A 24,767-nucleotide genomic window follows, 5' to 3' on the forward strand; every position below is an offset into this window, starting at 1 on the left:
ATTAAAAACACTGCCGTTGCAGCTTTATCACAGCCGTGTCTCCTTCCATGCGGGCTGGAAGGGGCACGGGGGGGGATGGGGGGGAGTGGGATGTCAGTGACATCCCACTCTTCGCCATGGGCCCTTGGGCAGAGCCCAATGGCCCATATGGTCAGTCCTCACCTGACCTACAAATACATTATATTGCAAATCAGCGCTGCTTAATATCACCAGCTACAGCACCGACCCCCTCACCCCCTTCACGCCTTCACCCACCTTCCTCTTCTTGGAGGCCAGGGGACGGAGTGCAGGATGTGTTGCCATGCTGTGCCACACATCTTTGTTGCTGCAGGAAGAAATTACCCTGCAAACTACCAATTACACACAATGCAGTTGCATCCAGCAGCAGTCCCCCTGCATTTCGTTATTTATACTGTAAATAGTCATATTTGCTGATAGCGCATGCAGGCTATGTTCCCTGCTTGGTAATGTTGCACAATGATTCTGCTACGTTGATCCTATTTCTCTCCCTCTAGTAGAGCATGTTCACTGTGAATGTTGAATCTTAACTTATTGAGTTATGGTAAGCTGTGATTCATTCAGTTATATGCAGGTAAAATACTGTTGTTTATTTTCCTTCCTAAGTCAAAATATACTCTACAAAGTGAACATGCTCCGCTCTGTCAGTAAATCGACCCCAGTATGCCTGATCTTGTCACAATGCTTTGAAGACAGGGCCCTTAGTGTGAAGCCAAATATATATTCGATATGAGCAGCACCCCTGAGTTACTACAGATCTCATAAATGTGAACCTTCATAGAAAATATGAGAGGAGAATCTGATCTGTTGGCAAGTGTAGCTCTGGATAGATGCTTCCTTCTGCCGTCCCTCAGTGGTCACCTGACCCAGCACTCACCAACACACCTGTACTGTAAAGTGGGCTTCATTGAAGTTAAAACAAATGCCCTAAAGGGAAAAGTTTAGTTAAAGCAGTATAAGAATAACAGAACCAACTGGAAATGACAAGGCCAATAAATAACAGTTTGAGAAACAGACACTGAATAATCAGATTTAAATGAGACTCTAAGGCCTATTTGTCGTTCTAAAGCCCTGACTTAGCCACTGGCCAGTAGAGATTTAAACACAGTCTGCCGGCATTGGGGCCTGTATTCTCCTGTTAAAACGCTCTGCCCTTGGAGAATATTTATAATGCCAGGGGAATACCCCAAAGGTTCTGAGCCATCTGTCCACTTTTCCAGCAAAGTTTTGAAATTACAGCCTACAAGAGTCAGAACACACGTGGCCAAGATGCCTCTCGCCCTTAACCGCTTGAAGACCAGGTGTTTAGATCCCCTACCTGGCCAGGCCATTTTTCAGTGTTCAGCGCTGCAGTATTTTGACTGACATTTATTCCGTCACGCAACGCTGTACTGACATGAATTTTATACCATTTTTTGGGGACAGATAGAGCTTTATTTTGGTGGTATTTAATCACCACTGCGGGTTTTATTTTTTACTATATTCAGGAGAAATTACTGAAAATTTTGAGAAAAAAAAGGTTTTTTTTACATTATGCTATAAAACAACTAATATTACCCATTTTTTTGGTAAAATATAAAAGACGGGGTCACGTCGGGTAAATAGACACCAAACATGTCAAGCGTAAAAATTGCGCGCACTCGCAAAATCGCAAAAAACTAGCATACCCAAAATTGGCCATAGGCGACGCTTTAATACAATGCTCTATTTTTTTTTTTAATTTAACCTGCGGGCTGCACGAAAAAAATAGATCAGATTCCTCCATCAACGCTACAAGTGTGTTGATCAGGGAATCCCCACTGTTTCTTTTGTATTCTGACAGTGGCCGCCAGCCGCTTTATGAAGCTGCATCTTCATAAAGGAGTACCACAGCTTGTGTCTCTCTCCTCAGGATCCATGCTTAACAGCACAGCTCAGTTCTGTTGTAACACAACCCATCAGCCTGATATTTCTGGGTCCTTGATCAACAGCACAGCTCAGCCCTTTCTTAGAAGCTCTGGGCACCCGGAGCTGTGTTCTCAGCAGCCAGACACTCTCCAGACGCACTGTGGAACACAGCTCTGTGTCCAAACTCAGTGCACCTGGTGGCTCCCCCCTCCCTCTTTGGAGCTGCTCTGCACAGGGTGCACGGTTCACCCCCCCTGGGCAGTAGGAATGTACAGTCTGCCCACTGGTCCCCTTGTGGCTTTCCTCTCCGATCTCCATCCACAGTAGCTCGTTCCCTCTCTCGGGGTCCCTGCAACAACAACCCAGCGTGGGTTCTCTCTCCTCCTGTCTTCATGTGGGCAGGATTACTAGTCCAGCCATTGTGGTGGCCAATAGGAATCCTCCTCTCTCTTTCCTTCTTCCTGCTTCTCCTGGTTGCATTGTGCTATATTGCAGCAGGAAACATGGTGACAAGCTCAGGTGTAGCTTAAAGTGCCTGTGCTGTTTGGCTCCGGCCCCCTTGAAAGGCTGCTGACCAAGGCTAAGTCGTTAGCTTGACTTAGCGTGTTTATCCTCTAAGCCAGGGGTGCCCACAATTTTTCATCTGGAGATCTACTTTTCAAATGACGAGCTCAATGAGATCTACCAAGGAAAAAACACCTGCATTCAGGGGCGGGATGGGGGCGTGGCGGTGCATTGAAGTTAATGGCACCGCAGCCAGGCAGGCCCCTCGCCCACAGTGCGATCGCCTGCACCCGGAACCCAGGCACATTAGTGCCTGCGGTCCAGTCCAGTGCGATCCGCAAAAATGCTGCGAGCACTATGTTTGCAGATCGTTCTGGACCGGAATGCACTAATGTGCCTGCGTTCCGGGTGCGGGCGATCGCACTGTGGGCGGGGGGCATGGCTGCGGTGCCATTGACTTCAATACAACCCCACACCGCCTCCCACCCCTGAACGCAGGGAGTCGGCTGCCTTACATTCCAGTGCGTTCTAGAGGCCCCGGCGTCCTGTCCTCCCGTGGTGCTCGTGTGGCCGATGTTGCACATGGGGAGAGGTGACCTGCCCCTTTCCATCTGCAGCGTCTGACACATTCAACCGGCAGCCGCACGAGCAGCGCGGGAGCCAAAAAAAAATGTTGTCCCCCCCCCAACAAGCGTGTGATGTCACCCAGCGTCCTGCCTCCAGGATTTTATTTTATTGTCTACTATTTTTTATTTTATTTTGTATTTCTTTTTAATTCTATTTGTTTTAACTCTTGGGGGGGGGGGGGTTCGGGGAAATATTAGGGGTCTAAACAGCCCACTGATATTACCCTTTTAAAATAGAAAAAGAAATTGAGGACGAAAGTCCTCAATCTCGTTTTGCTACAGCCTCTGTTCTAAATGAATGGAAAGCGCAGAGGCTTCCCATTAATTCTGCAAATATTTTACTATCATCCAGTTTCTGAATGGGGAGGAGCCGCCTGTACAGAGTGTTTCTCCCCATTGAGAAACTCATGAACGAACAGGAAGTGATGTAAACCACATCCTGTTCATTCATAACTGTGGACACATAGTACTACGTGTCCCCAGTTATTTACAAAAACGAGTGATCAGCTGATCGCTCCAGTGTTTGCCCTGCACAGAGGATTGGTACATATCACTGATATGTACCAATCCTCTTCCGCTCGGCTTCCGCTGTTTACGCGATCGACTGGTAGATCCAAGAAGATGTTATTATATTTTCTGATATCCACTGTGTTTACTTTGTAGGAATAAAGAACAACAACTACATATTGCCCAAATATCACCCCAGGCTTTGGTCAGATGGTGTTTATCAGTGCTGCAGGCAAACAGAGAAACTGGCTCCAGGATGTGAGGCATATCAACTCTTTGCGGGTAGTAAGTAGCTTTTAATTAATCATCTAACTTGTGCAAATGTTCCCTTAGCTAGTAGTAGTTAGCCACATTAAACTGGACTTCTTCTGTAATGTTGAATATGTTTAATAGCTTATCCAATTTCAGTTCAGAACTGAACAAGTGGCTTGGACAAGCTACAAAATGTCTACATTACAAGTCCAGTTGAATGTGACTATCCTCTACTAGCAATACCATGCACTGAATAATTGAGAACCTTCACGGACAAATATGCCTCCTTAAAGTGTATCTAACCTCAAAACTAAAAATGGAATATATTGCTTAATAGTCAGATTTGTTAACTGCATTGGTTTCCTTTTTCCAGGCTTTTTTGCCTTCTCCTTCCTCTTCACATAGTGACCCTTCCAGTAACACTTTTCCTGTCTCAGTTAGGTACTGTATCACAGTAATGCAGCGTTCTTACCCCAGAACGCTCTCCCGATTTGGACTACAAATACTCCTGTCTTCTCATCTCTATTGTATAGTTCATAAAAGATACCTGGGAAAATTAAAAGCTTTGTTGGAGATTCAGTTCAATGCACAGGAAGTTACAAAGAGACTGGCTTTCTAGCCAGATCAATAGGTATTTTTTTGCACTTGCAGAAAGTGTATGCAGCCCCCCACATTTAAGTAACCTGCTAAAAAGACCCAAAGCGTTTGACAGGCATAATATATATGGCCTCATCAGTGCAAAGTAAATTCTTTGTCATGCAAAATAGTTCAGGTATATGGTAAGTTGAGATGTTGATTTAGCCATCTGTCTGCAGTTTGTTCGATAGACATTTAGCAGAACTAACCACTGAAACATTGCTAGGAGACACTTTTTTTTTCAATATAGAATCGGTTTGTAAGCACGCTGGTATAAGTGATTTTGTGTGCCTCTTCTGCCAAAGAACTCCTTTTCCATTTTACTAGAAATGTTTTTCCCAAATACTGCCTGCAGCAAAATGCAGTGCAGTACATTTTCTCAGGATCTGTAAGATGCCTAACAGTGGAGCCCTGATGTGATGATGCAACTCCATTAGCAATGTGCAGGAGTTGCATGATCACTTGCCATTCTGTAGTTAAAGAAGGAACACTCAAGCAGCAGAAGCTTCTGTGAAGATAGCACTGGTGACTTTGGATTGGCAAGGGAGAGCATGGATCTGTCATCAGTGAAACAGGGCAAGTTCAGAGGTAAGTGAAGTTAGAACTTTTTTGGCTTGGAAATACTAGGGAAGGATTAAAACCTACTGTTACCTTAGACTTGGCTGTCTCTAATCTTTACAAAATAGAGGATTTCCTTTAAAACAGTTGTCACCAGAACAGGTGTCCCCATTACAAAATGTGCCCTCGCCTCTTGTCCTGGTGGCAACTGAGCGTTGGATTTCCATCAGCTTCTGTTGTAGTGATAATTGTTATCAGGAAAGATAGAATGGGTAGATCAACCTAGGGGGACACAGACAACAATAAAAACTAGACATGGGTTCTAATCTTTCCACACTATATCCAAAATGGAAACAAAATTTGCGCTATAGATACACTTTAAGAATGTATAAGATTTTCACTGAAGCCATAGTGTTTAGACTCTAAAAAGTGAATCTGTCATTTTTTGGTACTTTATATTTCTCATTTGTTTCTAAAAAAATTATTTTGAGACTGGTTTAGAATAATTCTTAATATCACTGACAAAGAACATTTGTCTTCTTAACATTTGCGTTTATCTTTGTTTTGTTTATTCAGTTGCATCAAAACCCCTGCCACCTACACCAGATGCTAAGGTAATACTAGGATATATGCATAAAAGCCTTGGTACATGTCTGTACAGAGAGGCATGTTAATAATATGCCTGTCTGCCTACCAGGCCTGTGTTTATTACAGATATTGTTTAGACTAGCAGAAGTGTGCCTGTTCCAGAATGGGCAAGCTTGATCTGTTTTGAGCATACAGAAGAAGAAAGGTTATAAGTGCTCCGCTGAGAGGGAGGTAGGATTAGGTTCAGGGTCATTGTGTGTAAAGTGGAGGGAAGTGTGCACAGGCTTGATGGGATACATAGTATTTGAGGTTGAATAAAGACATTAGTCCATCAAGTCCAACCTATTAGGATCTTATTCTAGAATACAGGTGCCTTAGTAAAGTGGGGTGCAAAGCTGTGGTAGTGAGAAGGGAAGGGGGTATGCAGGTGGTGTTGGAAGCAGGGTGGTGGTTGGGTGCTGGCATGGTGGTAAGAGCAGGGCAGTGTACAGGTAAAATAGTGGAAGAAAAGAGTGTGTCTATATGTACAGGCATTGGGTGACAGTTTGGGAAGGGTTGTACAGGTGCATTTGTGATAGTTGGAGAAGGGATGTAGACATGGGGTGCTGATGTGCACAGGCACAATAGTAATAGAGGGGCAGGATGTAGGCATGTTGAGGAAGCTGGGGGGGAAGAATGCATGTCCAGTGGGGAGAGGCAGGGTACAGGTACAGTGGTGGAAGAGGGGGATCAGGCATTTGTGATGTTAAAGTGCAGGTGTGGAGGGTGGTAAGGTAAAGGGGGTTCAGACATGGAGGGAGCTGAGAGAAGGGTGAGTGCAGATGCGGTGAGTGCAGAGAGAAAGAGGGCCATAGGCACAGTGCTGAGAAAATGGGGGGTGCGGACACAATACAGTGTCAGTTCTCCCGCCACACCGCCAGATGTCGCTGCATCAGCCGCGTCATCTCTAAATTTGACCTTTTGGGGGTCACCACAACTTGGCAAATGTTACCAAGGGGTCCCGGCCCTAGAAAGGTTGAGAACCACTGTTCTAAGAGGAATGGTGATGCTGTGCAGTAGGTGCTAAGAGAAAGGGGGGGTGCAGGATCGGTGGAGAGCGAGAAAAAGCAGGGGCTGGGGGGCCAGAGTGTAGGTGCTGAAAGAAGGGGGTTGCAGAATTAATGTGTGCTGGTATTGTGGGTGTTAAGTAGGGCACACAGGAATGGTTTGTTGCACAGTAGGTGGTGAGAAAAGGAATGAGAGTGGTGAGAGAAGAGGTGTGGTGGATGGTGGGAGAATGGGGCTGCGGGTGGGGTAGTTGTTGAGAGAAGGGAAAGGGTGGAAGTGCACTGGATGGTGAGAGAAGAAGGGGGTTCAAGTTCAGTAAGAAAAGTGGGGGGGTGGAGGTATGGTGGGTTCTGAAAGAAGGGGGTTGCAGTCGCTGTGGGTGCTGCAGACATAGTGTGGAGAGGGGGACTGGCTGAATTTGCGGGTTGGGGTTGTTAGGTGATAAAGGGGATGTTGGCTGGCAAAGTAAGAGGGGGAGTAGGGTACACTAAACTGCAGCTACAGAAATGCTGCCAGCTAGCCTTGATGATATTATGAGCACTCCCTCTCCACACAGAAACTGCCTTTTTGTTTTTAATCACAGTACCAGGTAGAGCTGCAGCTAACGATTATTTTCAAAATCGATTAGTTAGCCGATTATTAAGTTCGATTAATCGGTTAATCGGATAGAAAATAAAATACATTTTTAAAAATGGCTCCGGTGATGGGACTGCTAGTTTGTATTGAGATTGCAGTCCATCACAGGAGCAAGCTTGGAGCGGTGGAAGTAAAAAAGAAAAAAAAGATAGTGTGGTGTGCAATATAGTGAAATGAAAAGTGTAAAATTATATAGCAATGAATGCAGAATGGCACCGGCTATAGAGGACTACAAGTCCCAGCAATAGTACATTGTACAGCACAATGCAGAATACCGCCAGCTATAGAGGAATACAACAAATCCCAGCAATAGTACATTATAGCTGGTGGTATTCTGCATTGCGCTCTATAATGTACTATTGTTGGGTTTTGTAGTCCTCTATACAGTGCAATGCAGAATATCACCAGCTATATAGGAATACAACAAATCCCAGCAATACATTATACATACAGTGTATAATGTATTGCTGGGATTTGTAGTCCTCTATAGCTGATGGTACATTGGTCTGTATAATATACAGCACAATGTACCATCAACTATAGAGGAATACAAATCCCACTATCCCAGCCATAGATTATAGAGCACCATGTGGGGAAAGTGCAGGCTTACCTGAGCAGTCTTCCAGCAACCTGTTTCTGAGATGGGGCCTGTCTATCGGCGGCTGTCATCCGCCCACACCTGCTCCTCCTTACTTCTTCTCCCTGCGTCCCTGTGCCGACCGTGGATTTGGGCGGGCAGTGAGCGTGAGGCAGGGAGGAGGTGTGGCGTGTGGAGCATGGATGCGGGCGGGTCTGAGGTGGGGAGGAGGTGTGGCGCGCAGCGTGTGTGGAGCCGTGAACAGGGGCAACCAATCGGAAGCCGATTAATCGATGATTGAAATAGTTGACAACTTTTTCAATAATCGATTATAATCGATTATGTCGATTAGTTGTTGCAGCCCTAGTACCAGGGATACTGACAGAAGGCATGACAGGCTGCCTAAAAGTATCTCTGCTGTTGCAGCCATCTCCTACTCAGCCTGCTTTCTTTATTAGCCCTGAATATACTGTGTAATCTGTTAAGGCTCAGAGAGCAAGCAGGCTATGCAGGCTGCTATTAACAACCAAGCTGGCTGGCAGCAATATCAGTAGGGAAAGTGGGAGTTGTGTTCTGGGAGGGTATTCAGCAGTCAGTAGATGTGTCTGTCTGTAGCTCTGTAACTCGAATGCATGGAACAGCCAGACCTTTAACAAAGCAGCAGTGGGGCTGAGGAGCAGACTGTTCTGGGGCTCAGGAGTAGGCTGCTGTTGCACTCCTTTTCGTCTCCCACAGCCTTCTAAGCAAGTGACCAGAGGGAGCACAGGAATCAATATCAATGGAAAGAGGGCTGCAGGGGTCTGGATTGGAGGGGGTGACTGATCAGGGTTTGTACTGGAAATTCTTTACAATCTAATTGCCCAGTACCGTAGGAGAGGTGAAGAATGGAAGAGGAAGGAGGAGAACTTGCAACTGAAGTCAGAATCCCTCAGTAGCAAAATGAAACTCTGACTTAGTCATTTACCCATTAGAAAATGAAGCTGTGCTGAGAAAACTAAACTCTAATTTAGGTATTATATTATAATTTTGCATATGGCATGTTAATTTCTTTAATTGTATTAATCACCACAATAGAAACCATTTTATTGGTTGACTTCATCTATTTAGACTGTCGGAAAACTGTATCATACTAATATTAGACCAAAAAAAGCTGATCCTGATATGTTCATGCAACAGCATGGTTATGAAATGGTAATCCACTTGATTTTAGTTAGTGTTTACTTTATTTGGATTGAATTGTCCAATAATTTATTTTCTCTTTTGGGAACTCCAGAGACACATTTTCCCTATTGAAGTTTTCAGCTTTCTGTTAACAACTTATTTTTTTCTTCAGAACTTCTAAGCTGTAATTTTCTGATGGGAGGGAGAGAGGGGTAGGCACACACAGGCTCTTTGCATGGGCTGTTTATAAGGGTATTTTAACAGGAAGTTTGGTTTTCTTTTTCTAAAAAAAATGTGTATTGAGGTTTGCAGGCTAATACAAGTACTGTTAATTCATTTTCATATTAATCTTCTTTCTCTTAGAAAAGGCCTCCGCCACCTTTGCCACCAGAACAGAATCAGGTGGATAAGGAAGACAAAGAGGATAAAGTAATTGCAATGTTTGACTTCCATCCTGTGGAGCCCCATGACCTTAGACTGACCATAGGGGAGGAATATGTGGTGCTTGAAAAGAAGGATGTGCATTGGTGGAAGGCAAGAAATAAGTATGGGTAAGGGAAATGGCCAAAGATAATTTCAGTAGCTGATCCCTATCTTATGATGCAATTTAAGAACCTGTTCAGTAGCAATGCCGTCAAGCATGCTTGGCAGGCGTTTATCTACATTTCATTCTGTCTTTGGCACAAGTGAATAGTGCCGCCTTGGCATACTGTCTATTCTCTTTCTATTATCTAATGTATTACATGATCAGTACAGTGAAAATTAAAAAAAGATTGTACTGTTGAAGGCAGCAAGATGTTTTATATATGTATAGAACCATGAAGAGATTACACAATCTACCAGCAAAGATTCTGCAGAGGTTGTGAAAATTGATGTGTGTTAATTTAACTACAAGGAATTTTCTGACTGTTCTCAGTAGATGGTGCACTTTATCTCCAACTGAAATAGTATTACAGTTCCAAGGCATGCAGATATGACAGAATAAAAGTATAGGTTTTGCATTGATGATACATACTCTTATGCAGGTGATAAACATGGTTATAGTTGTCCTTTCTGTTTGGCTTTGGAGATCACTGTCTTGTCTATGAGCACCAGTGAAGTACAAAGTATAAAAAGTTGCTTCCACTGCAGCCCCAGAAAGCCGGCTATCCAAAGGATACATTTATTTAACATATGAGCATTTCTACTACCCTTAGTCTAATCTAGAAGTTTAGCTTTGCTTGTCAACATTTAGATCTGCTAAGTAAATATAAATAAAAAAATACAGTTACCCGTTTTTAAAATGATAGCTGGGGACACCCTACTGACCACCTGCACTTTAAACCATACCCACAAAGCCACATCCCCCTTGGTAGCCACAGCTCCCATTTTTTACCACACTCTGAAAACATTTAGTCACAGACTAGTGGAACAAGAGATAGACATTCAAGGTATAAAGAGAAAAAAAAAGAGGCACCAAGATTTACATCAATAGTTAGAAGGGAGTCCTTGAAATTATCAAAAAGAAATATGTTCCAAACAATCTGGCACATATATTCTGCCTCCCCCTGAACCTCTGAAGGAGTAGCCAATAAAAGTTATGGCTTTAGTGGGGGAGTAAAATAATCTACAGCACTCTGCACCCCTTGTATCCTCACTACTCCAACATTCTGCACCCTTGTATTCCCAGTACCCCAACACTCTGCACCCCCTACACCATCCACATTCTGCACCAGCTACATACCCCAATACCAGTACTCTGCACCAGCTGCATCCCCAACTACTCTCTTTGTACCCTCATTACACCACATTCTGTTCCTCCAACCCCACTACAGTACACAAAACTACAATAGAAAATTAGTCCTGAAGGATAAATCATATACACATATTTACATTGAAAAGAGAGAAAAATAATATACTTTATTGTACTAGCAGAGGCTGAGAACTGAACTGTAGTGAATAATTCAAGTAAAATTAATCCATAAACTGGTAAAGGTTTCATACGCTGCATCTGATTTCCCAGCCCAGTTTAATGCAGGTGTCACAGCGTGGGCAGCCGGCTTTTCAACTTCACAGGTGCAAAATCATCATTTGCAATGCTATTAATGGCTCCAGTGACAATGTGCACAGACTCCTCAATACAGGGACTGTACCCAGGAATCAGGGAGGAATGGTAACCATAAAGTATTATTGGACTGGTTGGGTTGGGTGGCCCAAGCTGGCCAAAGTATTGTACATTTTTAAGAAAGAGTTTAATACTGCAGTAGCACCTCTTATGTCCAGTTGTGGAACAGTGTTTTAATTAATAATTAGTAATGGAAGGACTTGCAGAAAATGTATGGCCAAATTTGAACTCCAAGCAAACAACAAAATACAAAAATTTGAAATACATACAGTTTATTTGAATGGTCTAACTTGACAAAAGAGTTGTCATTTTATCCAACCAGTTTTGTGATCTAAACATCTCTAGCAGAGAGCCTTGCTCTTAAGTTAATGACCTGACCTGACGTTTCTCCACATTAATTCAAAAATATGACTTATTCACTTAACTTTCCCTTACCTACTGACAGGACAATGAAGAAACAATCGGGTCATTATCTGCTAAATATTATTGCTAACAAGCTCCCATTATATGGTTGACATTCCTCTGTAGTGCAGTAGCCCCTGATTAGGTCAGATTGCTTGCTTTTTTTTTTTGCCAGCGTGCTGTGCAGGGGAATATAAGAAACATGTAAAACAGAGTTAAAGTTTGGCTACCCCTGCTGTAGAGGATCTACACTTAAATGTCTAACATAAAGCTATGTCAAGAATCTTTCTGGGATGGGTATCTCGAGTCTAATAGAAGAGCTTCAATCATTTCTTTTGAGAAAATGCTACTCCAGGTTACCTTTGGTGCTGGCCTTTGTCTTTAGGTCTGGGTATTTGATCACATTGTCTGTGGTGAAGAAGAATCATCTAGTCTTAAATATGCTTCTCCTTTTAAGTAGAGATCACATAATACAGTCCCTAGATCTTTGCACATGTGACCACTACTGACGGAGACATGGGGTAACATTTTCTCCTGGAAAAGTAAGTATTTTCGCCCTTCTATTATCCAAGGCTGCTAACCCGGTCATATTCAACTAATTTAAATCTAGGCCCACATTTTTTAATAGTAAACCATCACGTGAAAATGCTGCCTGTGTGTCTTGTTTTTGACATTGCTTTTGTACTTCCCCATTTTTTTGCATCCAGGATCTTAATATTTTCTTACGTTGTCTTACCAGACAAAACAAAGACATATGTACATACTTATACACATTACGCACTCACAGTCACTGTATCTCATTTTAAAACCTTTAAAGTGACACTAAACTCAGGAGTTAAATCTCAAAATGCATTCAAGTACCTTCAGTATTAACAAACATGTATCTTATTTGTGCATCACTCAGCTGTGGATCCTCAAATCATCTCTGAATTCATGCTGACACTGTTCTTCCTTCTGGAGTTTGGTGTCATTTGAAAGTGTTTCCTTTTTTAATGAAACATTAAATTATGCCCAACCTTCAAAGGAGACGCAAATGATAAGGATTTCACCTCACATGCGCCTATGTGACTTGGAAATGATGCAAATGCTCACTCTTCATTCCAGTAACTGCTTGTTTTTCTCATTTTAGACAGGAAGGCTACATTCCCAGCAACTATGTGACAGAAAAAAAACTAGACAATCTAGATCAATATGAGTAAGTTGTGCAATTATGGTCTCAAGTTTCTCATGCAGATGGTGTGTGGTTTGACAGCATCGCCATAAAAATATCGCACATTAGCTAATGAAAACCAGATTACATAGACATATTAAAGATGAACATTAGTCTGATGGAAAAGCAAAATACTGTTTTCAAATTCAGCTGTTGAATATGCTAACACTTTTACTTGATTTCATCCAATGGGAGTGCAATATAAAAGTCTCTACCTTCCCTCTCACTCTGACTGGACAGCTTATGCTACGCTTGATTTTTCTATTTCAGACCTGTTCAGCTATGACATGTGGAGGAAAGGAAGTGATCTCAGCGATCCTAATTCTTTTACAAAAATGTTTTCTCATGTGACTGACTGTTGGCGCAATGGGCAGGAGAGAGGCCCCTGTGAAACTACATAGGGGCCTGTAAGGTGCTCGGTTTGTAATGGGCCCCAAGACCTCAGAGGCCAAACAATGGCTAGGGGAACTTTTAGTAGCTGAAGTTACTCCAGGCAGTGTCTGGTCACTGGGCTTACTCTGTGAGCGTATTTAATCTCCTAGTTTAAGGTGCCTTCATAGTTCCAGCGCTGACATTACAAGAGCAAGTTATCCCAAAAGCAAGAGGTGACATCAGCATCTACTCTGTAGCTCTGCTTGAGGTAAATAATGACTGACACCAATGACCATATGCTTTAGGACCCCTGACCACCAGTGTGAGGGATCTCTTCTTCCACTCACCACTAATGTAAGGGGGCACTTCTCCCTGCGGCCTCCAGTTTAAAGGAAAACTCTGGTTACAAATTGTTTTAACCCTTGCAGTGGGGCTACATTCGCATTTTAAAGGTTAAGTGCTCTTTTTTGCCAGAGTTTTTCTTTAAGGGGGCACTTATCTCACTGATCACTAATGTAATAGAACACAATATTGACTTCCAGTGTAAGGGGTAAGTTTTCCATTGGCCACCAATGTAAAAGTTGTTTCTCCCAATGGCCATTGATATAAAGGCATGCTTCTGCCACTCTCCAACAAAATAAGGGGCCTATTTTACACTGACCATCAGTTTAGGAGAGGGGCCTTCTCCCACTGACTATGAATGTAAGGAGCATATTCTCCACTGACCACTGGTATAAGGTGGCACTTCTCCACTGACTATCAATGAAAGGGTCCTTCTCCACTTACTGCTAAAGTAAGAAGGATCCTTCTATAGTCACCATTAAAGTAAGGGGCATTTTCCACTGACCACCACTATTCTACATTGACCAGCAATGTAAAGAGGCACTACTCTCATCACCATTTACAAGGACCACTAATGGGATGGAGGCATTTACAGTACTTACCAACTGAACGGAGCACTCTAACAGGGTTATTCACAAAAGGGTGAAGAGTTTGGAGAAGGCAGGAGAAGTGAACAATCTAAGACAACATAGCTGAACTGGAAAGTGAGCTGAACTGGAGATTTTTCAAAATCAGCTATTTTGGCCTAGATCGTTCACTTCTAGCTTGTCCAAACCCTTCACCCTTTTGGGAATAGCCCTGCAAGTCTACAATAATTTGGTGTTAGAGTGTGTTGCTGATTGCTAATGTGACATGACATATTAGGCTTAATTCACTAAGACAGGTGAGTCATTTTAACTCAAATTCACATGAATTGGATGATCCTGGCCAGCGGAAATCTTTAGTGCCTTTGGCTAAACTCTTTTTCCCGGCCCCACAAAACCCCATAAACTTCTATGGGGCTGTCTCCCATTTACGTAATACATATTTCTGGCATTCTTCTTGAAGGTGACATCATGCAAGGGAGAGAATTAAGTTGCAATGTCTCGGTAAAATAACGTATGTATCTCTCCTATATATAGTATTAACTACCATATTTACCATGGAAAGAGGTAATGGTACCCACCAATAAAAGTTACAGTAGTCCCCCAGCTGCTCAGTGCCTGATGCTGGCTCTGATTCCAGTTACTATTTTACATAACGTTTGTGTCTACATAAATGTTTTCTTTTAGGGATAGTCTTATAGCAATCTACCTGTTCTCACAAACATACAGTATATAGTTCTATAGTAGCATAGACCAGTTATTTGCCCTACTTATCCACTTCTCTTTTCAGGACAGAAAAGAGCTTGTCTGCAGCTTGTCTGTAGTTCAGAATTAACATTTAGTACAACTTGTTTGTTCCAGGTGGTATAGTAGAAATATGAACAGAAGTAAAGCAGAACAGCTTCTCAAAATGGAAGTAAGTATTACAGAAGGATGATGGCTGGAGATAATAATTAACACTATAGTAGTTATTGTGCAATAAACTCTGTTCTTTCAAGCATAAACTTGGTAATGTGCTTAGCTAATGCATGTGGTAAATCAGGAAGTAACTATTTTTTTTTTCTCTCCAGCAATGGCATTTTTTGTTTTGTTTGTAAAGCCTTAACCCTTGTGCTGCCACTGACGTAAGGCTTACGGTGGAACACAACCACTTGCAGCTGGCCACATCAGTATGCCTTACGTCGGTGGCTTTCACACTCTGCTGTAAGCTCATGGTCGCTAATATTAGAAGGGTCCCCCCGATGGTCCCCTGTAAAATAATAGCTCTAATGAGCTATTAACAAAAATTCCACCCCTGGCTCTACCGCTGCCACCAGCATCTCTCAGCTTCTCCTGCCCTTCCAGAGCCGTTCCATGCTTGGATCTGTTTCTCCTCAGATCCCCGCTGCTCTCCTCCACCTGTATTTTACATCACTTCCTGTTTATTCATGAGTTCCTGAAAGGGTAGAAGCTCTCACTACAGAGGCGTCTACCCATTCATAACTGGTTGATAGTAAATATTTATTATCTCCACTATGTGAATGAATGGGAAGCCTCTGTAATGACTGATTTCCATTCATTCAGTGCTGGGGCTGCAGAAAAAAAGATTGAGGGCTCTGCCTGGCAAAGCATTGTGATGCGTTGCCGTGCATTGTGATGTGCTGTAAGATTAAATGTACGCCTGTATCATTTTATCACAACACACACACCAACACAGCGCACAAATGATTTTCAACATAAGTCGCTTATTTACAGTTTTGCGTTCCTTAATTTTAAATTTTTTACATATTTGTTATTTATTAACTCTACAGTTTTATCTTTTAGATTTAGTCGAAAAGTTTTTTTCTTTTGTGCACTGATACTGATTTTAGTGTGCTTTTAGTGTGTATTTTTTCGGTTTAATATTGATTTGATGAACATTTACAAAATTATCGCAAGAACTACAAAATTAGTAGCACCATATTTTATTCTACCAGGCCTGTGCTTTATCTGGCAAACAGTTTGTTGTAGTGTTAGGTCTGTCTTGATTCACATACCTCGGCTGTGTAACACAACAGAAAAGATGTATTAATATGAATGGTGGGACTATATGACTGGGGTGAGGAATAGTACCCAGGCACTGACATCTTTGCCCAGACATTGGCCCCGGTTTGGGATCATTGGCCATCTTTAATGGCAGTACCGGGATGACATAACTCCCACTCATGCGCGAGAGTTCAGTAATCCCAGTGTGTGCCAACATTTTTCACTGAATTGTGCATGCACAGCTTGGTGTATATTGTCCAGAAGGTCGCGAACAAGCAGGTAAGAATCCTTTATTGCAGAAGAGTCATAGTATGTCTCTATTGCAATAAAAAGCCCGTCTGTTTGCAATTTTTTGTAAAGTTCCTGTTCAAAGCAGCCACCTTCACCATAAAATTCAGGAGTTTTTATACACCTTTATTTTGCGTAGCCCTGCTGCCATTCTTGCCTCGGTGAAAATGGCATTTTGATTCTTCACCTGCAGCCTCCTGAGATACTTACATTACGTATCCCAGGACACTGCAGGAGGAGAATCCTTCCAATTCATGTAAATAAACTCAATGCAGATCTTGCGTGACAGATATCTGGAGCCGAGTCCAATCACATACTGTTCTGTGAATGGAGGATAGAAAAGCCTCCTGTGATTGCTAATGTCTCCTGGGACTATTATCCTCAATCTCTATCTGTGCATGTGCAAGGTCTGATACTACATCATGGGGTGCCAGATGAAAAATCAAGAAACGGAAAAGTAGGGTGTACACAATTCAAAATATATATGAACCTTGTACACAACTCCGTTCGTTATAGCGAACAAAACCACCATTATTTAAAATATATTTTCCGTTCTAAGCTATCATCACTGATCCTTTGAGGGGAATACCAACGTTTGAAATGTAAACATTCCATCGAGGAATGCAACAGAAGTGATGTAATGAGAGAGATTATGTTTTTTCTTGCACAAGCTCATTGCAACCGCCACAAATATTTTTGATTGTCAAAAAGTGTGGAAAGACAGTGGGGTAAGAAGAGAAGACAACACTAGATCCATTGGGCTTGTAAATATGTGACTACGGTATAAGAAAGCCACCAAAGGAAGGGGGAAATTCATTTGGGAGGGTCAAGTTCCTCTTTCAGCGCAGAAGTAGCAGTCCTTCCCTGATTAGAGGTTGAGGATCAGGTGACAGGGAGGAACCACAGGGGTAGGATCTGTGGGAGATGCTAGGAGTTCATGCCAGAAGGTCGATGAGGGAATTTGTGATATCCACGCTTTCTCATTTATTGTTCGAGAACAGTTTTGGAGTATTATGGGATTGTCATGGCAGCTTATGGGTTAGTGAGCTCTTTGGGGGTCTGTGAAAAAAATGGTTACAAAGCCTGAGTGGTGTGGTGCATTCTGTTGCTGTTAGTTGTTTTAATGGGGGCTCTGTCCCTTGGTAAGTTGGAAATCATCAATTCTGGAGCTGCCTTCAAGTCGGTGGTGTATGCCTGGGGATAATGGGGGGATCTTAGTCAAGCCTTTTTGGCTAGTGGACACCAAAGACCTCCCCCTTGTAACCCACAGTTGTTATGCTATTTATTGGTATTTTTGTATTTCTTTATTGTTATTTTGAGTTGTTGACTGTTTAAATCCAGGTTGCGCAGTTCGTGTGTTCGGAGTCCAAGCAAGTGTACGGAAAATAATTAAACCGTCTGTCATGTATAAATCACAAGAATGACTGAACATAATTTAGATAAGACATTTTGCATATATGGGATCAGATGAGCTCAGGTTTGGACCAACCCAGGGAAATTCACCACCCTGCAGCTTGATGTAAGCAAAGGGGCAGGGTGCAGTGAAGTCATTGCTCTTATATGGCTACATGGATATATTTAATCAATTACATTTACCTAATATGCCTTCAGCAATGGTCAGCTGTGGGTCAGGAAATGCCCATACCCGCAGCTGATTGGATGTGAAGCCCATGCAGCTTCCATGTCCAGATTAGCTCAGGTCCGGACCGGCTTTGGTCCAAACCTGAGCTCACCCTTATATGGGATCTACTTTTAAGCAGACCAAATATAATTTACACAACACACACACCCCTTGATAACCTTTGGCTGTTGGATGTAGTATATGGAGGGTGCAGTTCCTAAAGAAGAACTATGGGGTGAGTGAATAACACTCATCCCCATATTTAAAGCCGATGTGTGACATTGAAACTGTCACAGGTCGGCTCTATTGATCGGGATTGAGCGAAAGCATACCGCTGCTTGCGCACTTCCCGATCATCTCCCTGCAGGGATTCCCCCCTCCCCTCTTCGATCCCCCAGTGCTGACTGGAGGGACAGATGGGGAAGGGGCAGGCACAGCTGGCTCTTCCTCTAGATAGGCAGAGCCAGCTGTCAATCAGCCAGCAGTGTGGATTTCGACAGTATTGTTGGGATCCATATTGGCTGCGGTGCTCTATTGCCTGCTATATGCTGAGTTTTGTGTCAGGGAGGACACAGTATACAGTATGTCCTCCCATGACCCTGAGGAGAACTATGGAAAAAGAGCGTTGACCCATAGTTCTCCTTTAAATGGCAATCAGCCCAAGGCTGGGGAGAGAATTCAGAGACTAATCATGACCACACAAGGAATTTACCCACTACAAAACCACCCAAAATGAATACTGCATTCAAGTATCTAGATATGATGTGCTCTGTCAAAACGAAAGAGTGCAGACTGTTGACGTGTATAAGGACTGCACCTGCCTGTGCTCATTAATGTTTTGTCTAAATACACCCACTATAGTGTATACAGGGTCTGCATTTAATGAAGGTAACGCCATAAGTGAAGATGGACAGATGCAATCTAAATAGAGATCCAAAAGCAGACAGTGATTGGGGGCAAGAGTTCTGCTTTGCATTCTTTGATATGAAATGCTAATATTAAAACTTAATCACCAGTGATCATAATAATCACACTGTTTTTTGTCTTTCAGGACAAAGAAGGCGGGTTCATCGTTAGGAATTCCAGCCAAGCTGGCTTGTATACTGTGTCACTTTATACAAAGTATGCAGGGTAGGTTTGTAACTGATATTCAAAAATCATATAACGATTATATACATGTATAAAATCAACAAAACCCAAAACTGACAGTGAGTTACTCAATAATAAGAATGTTTAACCCCTTCACGACTGGAGACGTACACTGTACATCTCCATCGTGAAGTGCTCAAATGAGTACGTGAGCAGCTATTCAGGGCTTTGAAATGCTGGTAAACTATGAGAATCGGTATTGAGGCATCCATTAATGCAAGATTTAAGCTGCTACAAATATCAGATTGCTATCAGCGATCTGGTATTTGACAGCTGCACTCCGCTCTGCTATTTCAGTTTTGACAGTTCTGTAGAGATCGGGACTTCCCGATGTGTACAGGCTATTTTGTTACATTCTTAAGCACAGAAACATGTAACAATATATTTATATGCTGAAACATTGTATCAGACTTCTGATCGCCTGGGAACGATCAGAAGCCTTTAGTGAGATCTGTTTCTGACATGCTGTCAATATCAGCATGCCAGAATAAGTATCACTAAGGTTATTGGCTGTTCCTAAGTTTGGAGAAGCCTAATAATAATCAAAAATTAAAAAAATTTAATTTATCAAGCAGTCATAGTGAGGGAAAAAGGGGCTTTTTTTTTACTTTTTTATTTTTTTACAGTGTAAAATAAAATTAGGAAAATAAAGATTATAAATAAATATATTTTTATACTATAATTATTATAATTGCCTGTTCACATGATTTTCAGGTCCTGATCAGGTCCGGACCAATAATTATTATAACAAATTAACCCCTTACAATGAAAATCTACGTGAAAGCACTCAAATCTAAATAAATCCAAAATTCCTCTTGATTAAAAGCCAAAATCCAGTACATCACAGCAACAAGACACTAAGGAGTTTCAGCTATACAAGCCTTGGTCATAGCTGTGACTGAGGCTTGTATAGCTGAAACGCGTTAGCATCTTGTTGCTGTGATGTATTGCAACAAGTATTTGGACTCCAGCGCTTTCACTTACTTGCACCGTTTTTGAAGGGTAACAGGTACAGGATGTTCACCGTTGCGTCTCTCAATAAGAGATGCTATAGTCACAGTTACAGCTGCAGAAGCCCTTTTTAATGTTTTTAGATGTATGTGTAGAAGACACCAGCTTCCAGGGCCCATTACCATTATTGCACTGTGGTAAATACAAACATGTACTGCAGCACATGCACCTTATTTATTTTTTTGATTAGTTGGGTAGCCAATCAAATTGAATGGGCTACCTTAAGGCAACACATGTTATTGCAAATGTGTAATGTGTATGGGCCTTTAATCATTAGAAACACTTAGTTATTTGATATGTACACATGGGCAGACACATGTGCTTTGCAGTACTACACAATCATTGTGCTTTGCTGCTCCTTCTCAGGATTTATGTCTGAGTCTGCTGAGTCACCGTTCAGACCGCAGTTTGCTTCCCGTGTGTCTGATATCTTATAACACCAGCTGACAGTGACAATTTTAGTGCCTGTTGTGACAGAGGAATGAATGGTAGATGAGCGTGGGGCGGAGTGGGGTCACTTTGAAAAGGAGCTTTCACTTTGCCCTGAGTAGGCAAGGTCACATGAGCATGGAGGTTGAATGAGGCAAGTATGGAGCTCCCTCTAGTGGTTAATAAACAATTTTATACATTTAAAGCAATAAAAACATGAAAGGGGCAATTAAAAGCATTAAAAAGGTGAGAGTGACATCAAGAACTACTTGTAGTTAAAAGGTGAGAGTGACACCAAGAGTGACATCAAGAACTACTTGTAGTTAAACACTGCAATAAATAATCTAATATGTACTAACAAGAAATGCATTCTTTCTGCATATTTACCTGTACCTTTCTGCAAAGGCCACTCCTTAGCTTTGGAGCTGAATGACTTTCGGGCTGTCATAATAGCTCTTACCTGCCGTACACCCGCAGGCAATTCTAGTATTGCATCCATTCTTTTCTGTAATGTAAACACCTTCAAGGCCAGCATAGCACATTGGGAAAGAAAGTCCCAGCTGTGGCTTTATAGAGTACAGAGAATATAGAGTTTAGAAGCTTTGCATTAAAACATTGTGCTTACCCACTTCTAAACCAGTTAATGTTCTGTAACTGTAGTTGTACAAATAATTAAAGTAAGATTGGTAGGGATAACTGTTTGACAGATCAAGAATGACTACACAAATACAATTTGTCATAGTTTCTTGTACATTGCTGGCTCCAAGTGCTTTATGGGATTGTCTTAGGCCCAGCCAGCCCTTCAATACATTTTAAATATGCTTTATGCTTTTTTTTCCTGTTCTTATGGTCAGCTATGCATGTCCTTTTTTCCTTTTAGAGAAGGTTATACACACATTTCCCAGGGAGCACTGCCAGGAATATTCCTGTCTGTCCTTTGTAGTCCTATGTTAAGTGTTATCTACTAAATTCCTTATAATCCTAATAATTATAATAACAATAATAGTAATTGTTTGTCTTTTCAGGGAAGGTTCCTCACCAATTCGTCATTATCACATTAAAGAGACACAAGGATTCCCCAAACAGTGTTATCTGGCAGAAAAACATGTCTTTAACTCTATTCCTGATATGATTGAATATCACAAGCACAACGCAGCAGGTAAAGTGTTTCCAAAACAGTAGAAAACGATTCTTTTTGGAGGAGTAAACAGTAATAATTGTTTTAATTTGACATAGATTCACATCTTTTTACACCATGTCATCTCTGTCTCAGATCTGTACCTTAGTGTCTTTTAGACTCCTGTTTAATGCTCAATTATAGCTCGATAGATAGATACCTTCCTCACAGACTGTAACATACAGGGGTACAGGTACTCTTAAAACCTTAGACCTCAAGGGACTCATATACACACATGCACGCACTACACACACACTTACACATAAAGGTTGAACTTGATGGACCTGTGTCTTTATTCAACCTCAAATACTATGTAACTATGTAACTTGATTATATTGTGACATCATTTATAATCAAAGATTCATATTTTCTTTTAATGGTGGTAGGGTACAAAGACATATTAATAAAGCATTCATTCATATTCATGATGTCACACTCTTTATAAATGTCTGTGTTGCTGAGACTGTCATGTTCTGAGATGGACTATTTAGATTTCTATTGTAATTTATGTTATATGTTCTCTAGGCCTAGTTACCAGATTAAGAAATCCTGTGTGCCCGAGGAATAGGACAGCTCCTACAACGGCAGGATTCAGCTATGGTAAGGAAGATTATATTTCTTTCATTAATGTGATGTTTAATGTTCATGTTTATAACATTACTAGCATACTGTATGTGCTCTTTATGTTTTCAGATAAATGGGAAATAAATCCTTCTGAGCTCACTTTTATGAAGGAGCTGGGAAGCGGCCTGTTTGGTGTGGTGCGTCTTGGGAAGTGGCGAGCACAGTATAAAGTCGCCATCAAGGCCATTCGTGAAGGTGCCATGTCTGAAGAGGATTTCATAGACGAAGCCAAGGTTATGATGTAAGTTCATTTATAAGAGGTGAAGCATGCACCATCCCATAAGATAAATGTATAAAGTAAAGCTCCACCTTTTTCGTGGTTATATGTATCCAGACTTAAAATGACCACTTTGAGTAAAGCTTAGTGTATATGGACAATAGGATTATGCAACCTCTGGCCTGCTGCATCTACCTTCCATTGACAGATGCTTATGATAGAATAAAACTTTAATATTACTTTACTTACTCTAGTCTGCACTGAAATAAACTTTAGATTGCACAAGCTGCACACATTTGCTTCCCTGTACCCACCGTTCTGTACTTATGATTCACAGTTTAAATCATTGTCTACTTACTTCTGCCTGAGGAGTGAGAATATCCTTCATGTAGGAAATGATAACAGACAGCTACCTGGTACTGGAGAAAGAAGGGAATTTCAATCAGAATTGGGGTCAGAATTGTCCATTGTTGTAGGCTGTGGTTGCCATTCTGGAGAAATGATTACAAAACATGGGGAAAGTAACAGTCTTAAATGGTACAATTGAGATGAAGCTGACTTTTATAGGTAAGATGTATCCTACAGAAAGCCATTGCAGCTTGTGACTAGCACTGTTATAAATGTTACTTAAACATAGAAAAGATTGTGTTTGAGGCACACAGCCAGGTAAAGTCTGCTCAACACAATCCAAGGTTGTTAGAATAATAGTTGTGTCTGATTAACCCTTTCACTGCCAAGCCCTCCGGAACACTTTACACCTTAGCTGGCAACACCATTTTTGCAATTTTTCCCATTGTTTTGATTCTCTATTGCTGCATTGCTAGTGTTTGTAAAAGACCCCCCCCCCCCCCCAAATGTGAAAGCACAGGCCCGGTAGAAACAAAAAATGGTGCTACTAATTTTGTAGATCATGTGATAATTGCGTAAATGTTTGTCAAATCAATATAAAAACCGTTAAAAATACACAATTACATTGATAAAGCACACTAAAATCAGTATCGGTGCACCAAAAAAAAATTTCCGTCTAAATCTAAAATAGAAAACTAAATTGAGTTAATAAATAACAAATATTTGTAAACTTTAAATTGCGCCTTTTTGCGAAATGGCAAATAAGCAACTTATGTTAAAATTAGTTTGTGCGCTGTGTTGGTGTGTGTGTTGCGATAAAATGATACAGGCATACATTTAATCACAACATAGCGTATTACAACGAATGGCAATGCGTCACAATGCAGTTAAATTACATTGCTGGGCAATGTATTCTTTTTATAAAATGTAGTTCTAAGTGTATATAAACTGCATTTTTAATGTTTTTATTAATGGTTTTGTTACAGAGACATGTAATATAACAAAGTTTATTATAAGTCCCAGATTTTTAAGCCACATCCAGAAAGTCATCACAAATGCAGAAAGTCGACTTACAGGATACAGTATATGGGCACTGGGTTCAGTAACTTGTATGGGACAAAGCTAAAGATGTATATTTGGCCAGAAGGGTCGTATGTGCCAAAGTTGGTGGTTGTATCCAGCAAGTACTGTGCTAGGGCTGATGTAGGTGTAGAGTGGCTATTGGCCATTGTCACGAGACAGAATAGGAGAGTATGTTGAAGGTAAGAGAAAATGTTCTAAAAGGGACAAATGTTCCAGTGATAAGTAAAGCTGTTTAATTTTTTCTGCTTAACCTGCACGCTGAACGAAGAAAATAGAACAGATTTCTCCATCAACACTTACTTTATGAGGGTTGATCGAGGAATACATCTGTTTCCTCATTGGCTGCCAGCCCTGTTCATTCAGAGATTTTCCAACCGACTCCTTTGATCAGCTGATCGAGGGATGCTGGCCAAAAGGGTGCCAACAGCAGCACCCACTGTGTGTATTTCGGACGGTTCCTGACGAACCTGCCAAAATTCACATAACATGGCCAGCTTAAGATAATAAATCTTTTGGAGTGATTTCCACTTTTTTCCTGTTGCCTCTCCAGGATACAAAGTGAAGGAAAATCTCCTTAGCAGGGCACAGACAGCAAAACCCTTCCCTACTCTATCCAAAACTAAAATAATACAATTTGGCTTTACATACACTTTACTACAAATGGCTTTCAAACAATTATACCAATGCAATATAATATGCATTGGTATTTAGATAGTTCATGTGACACTTATATCTGTGTTTAGTTCTGCTAGTTTGTGAACCACTATTGTTGTGTAGTGTAAAATTAAATTTGTCGCCCCATACT

General features: G+C 41.5%; 1 protein-coding gene across 1 annotated transcript in view; it reads left to right on the forward strand.

The window, feature by feature from the left end:
* TEC (tec protein tyrosine kinase) overlaps positions 1-24,767 on the forward strand; it is a 115,651-nt gene that overhangs the window by 75,399 nt on the left and 15,485 nt on the right. Inside the window, exons 5-13 of the mRNA XM_018564954.1 lie at positions 3,699-3,827; positions 5,565-5,602; positions 9,361-9,548; positions 12,633-12,698; positions 14,873-14,927; positions 18,976-19,055; positions 21,539-21,672; positions 22,216-22,290; positions 22,384-22,555. Coding sequence (XP_018420456.1) covers positions 3,699-3,827; positions 5,565-5,602; positions 9,361-9,548; positions 12,633-12,698; positions 14,873-14,927; positions 18,976-19,055; positions 21,539-21,672; positions 22,216-22,290; positions 22,384-22,555 — 937 coding nt within the window. The remainder of the gene's footprint in view (positions 1-3,698; positions 3,828-5,564; positions 5,603-9,360; positions 9,549-12,632; positions 12,699-14,872; positions 14,928-18,975; positions 19,056-21,538; positions 21,673-22,215; positions 22,291-22,383; positions 22,556-24,767) is intronic.

This window comes from Nanorana parkeri, unplaced genomic scaffold (assembly GCF_000935625.1).
Source record: "Nanorana parkeri isolate BGI_ZX_2015 unplaced genomic scaffold, ASM93562v1 scaffold800, whole genome shotgun sequence".
In the NCBI taxonomy this organism is placed as follows: domain Eukaryota; kingdom Metazoa; phylum Chordata; class Amphibia; order Anura; family Dicroglossidae; genus Nanorana; species Nanorana parkeri.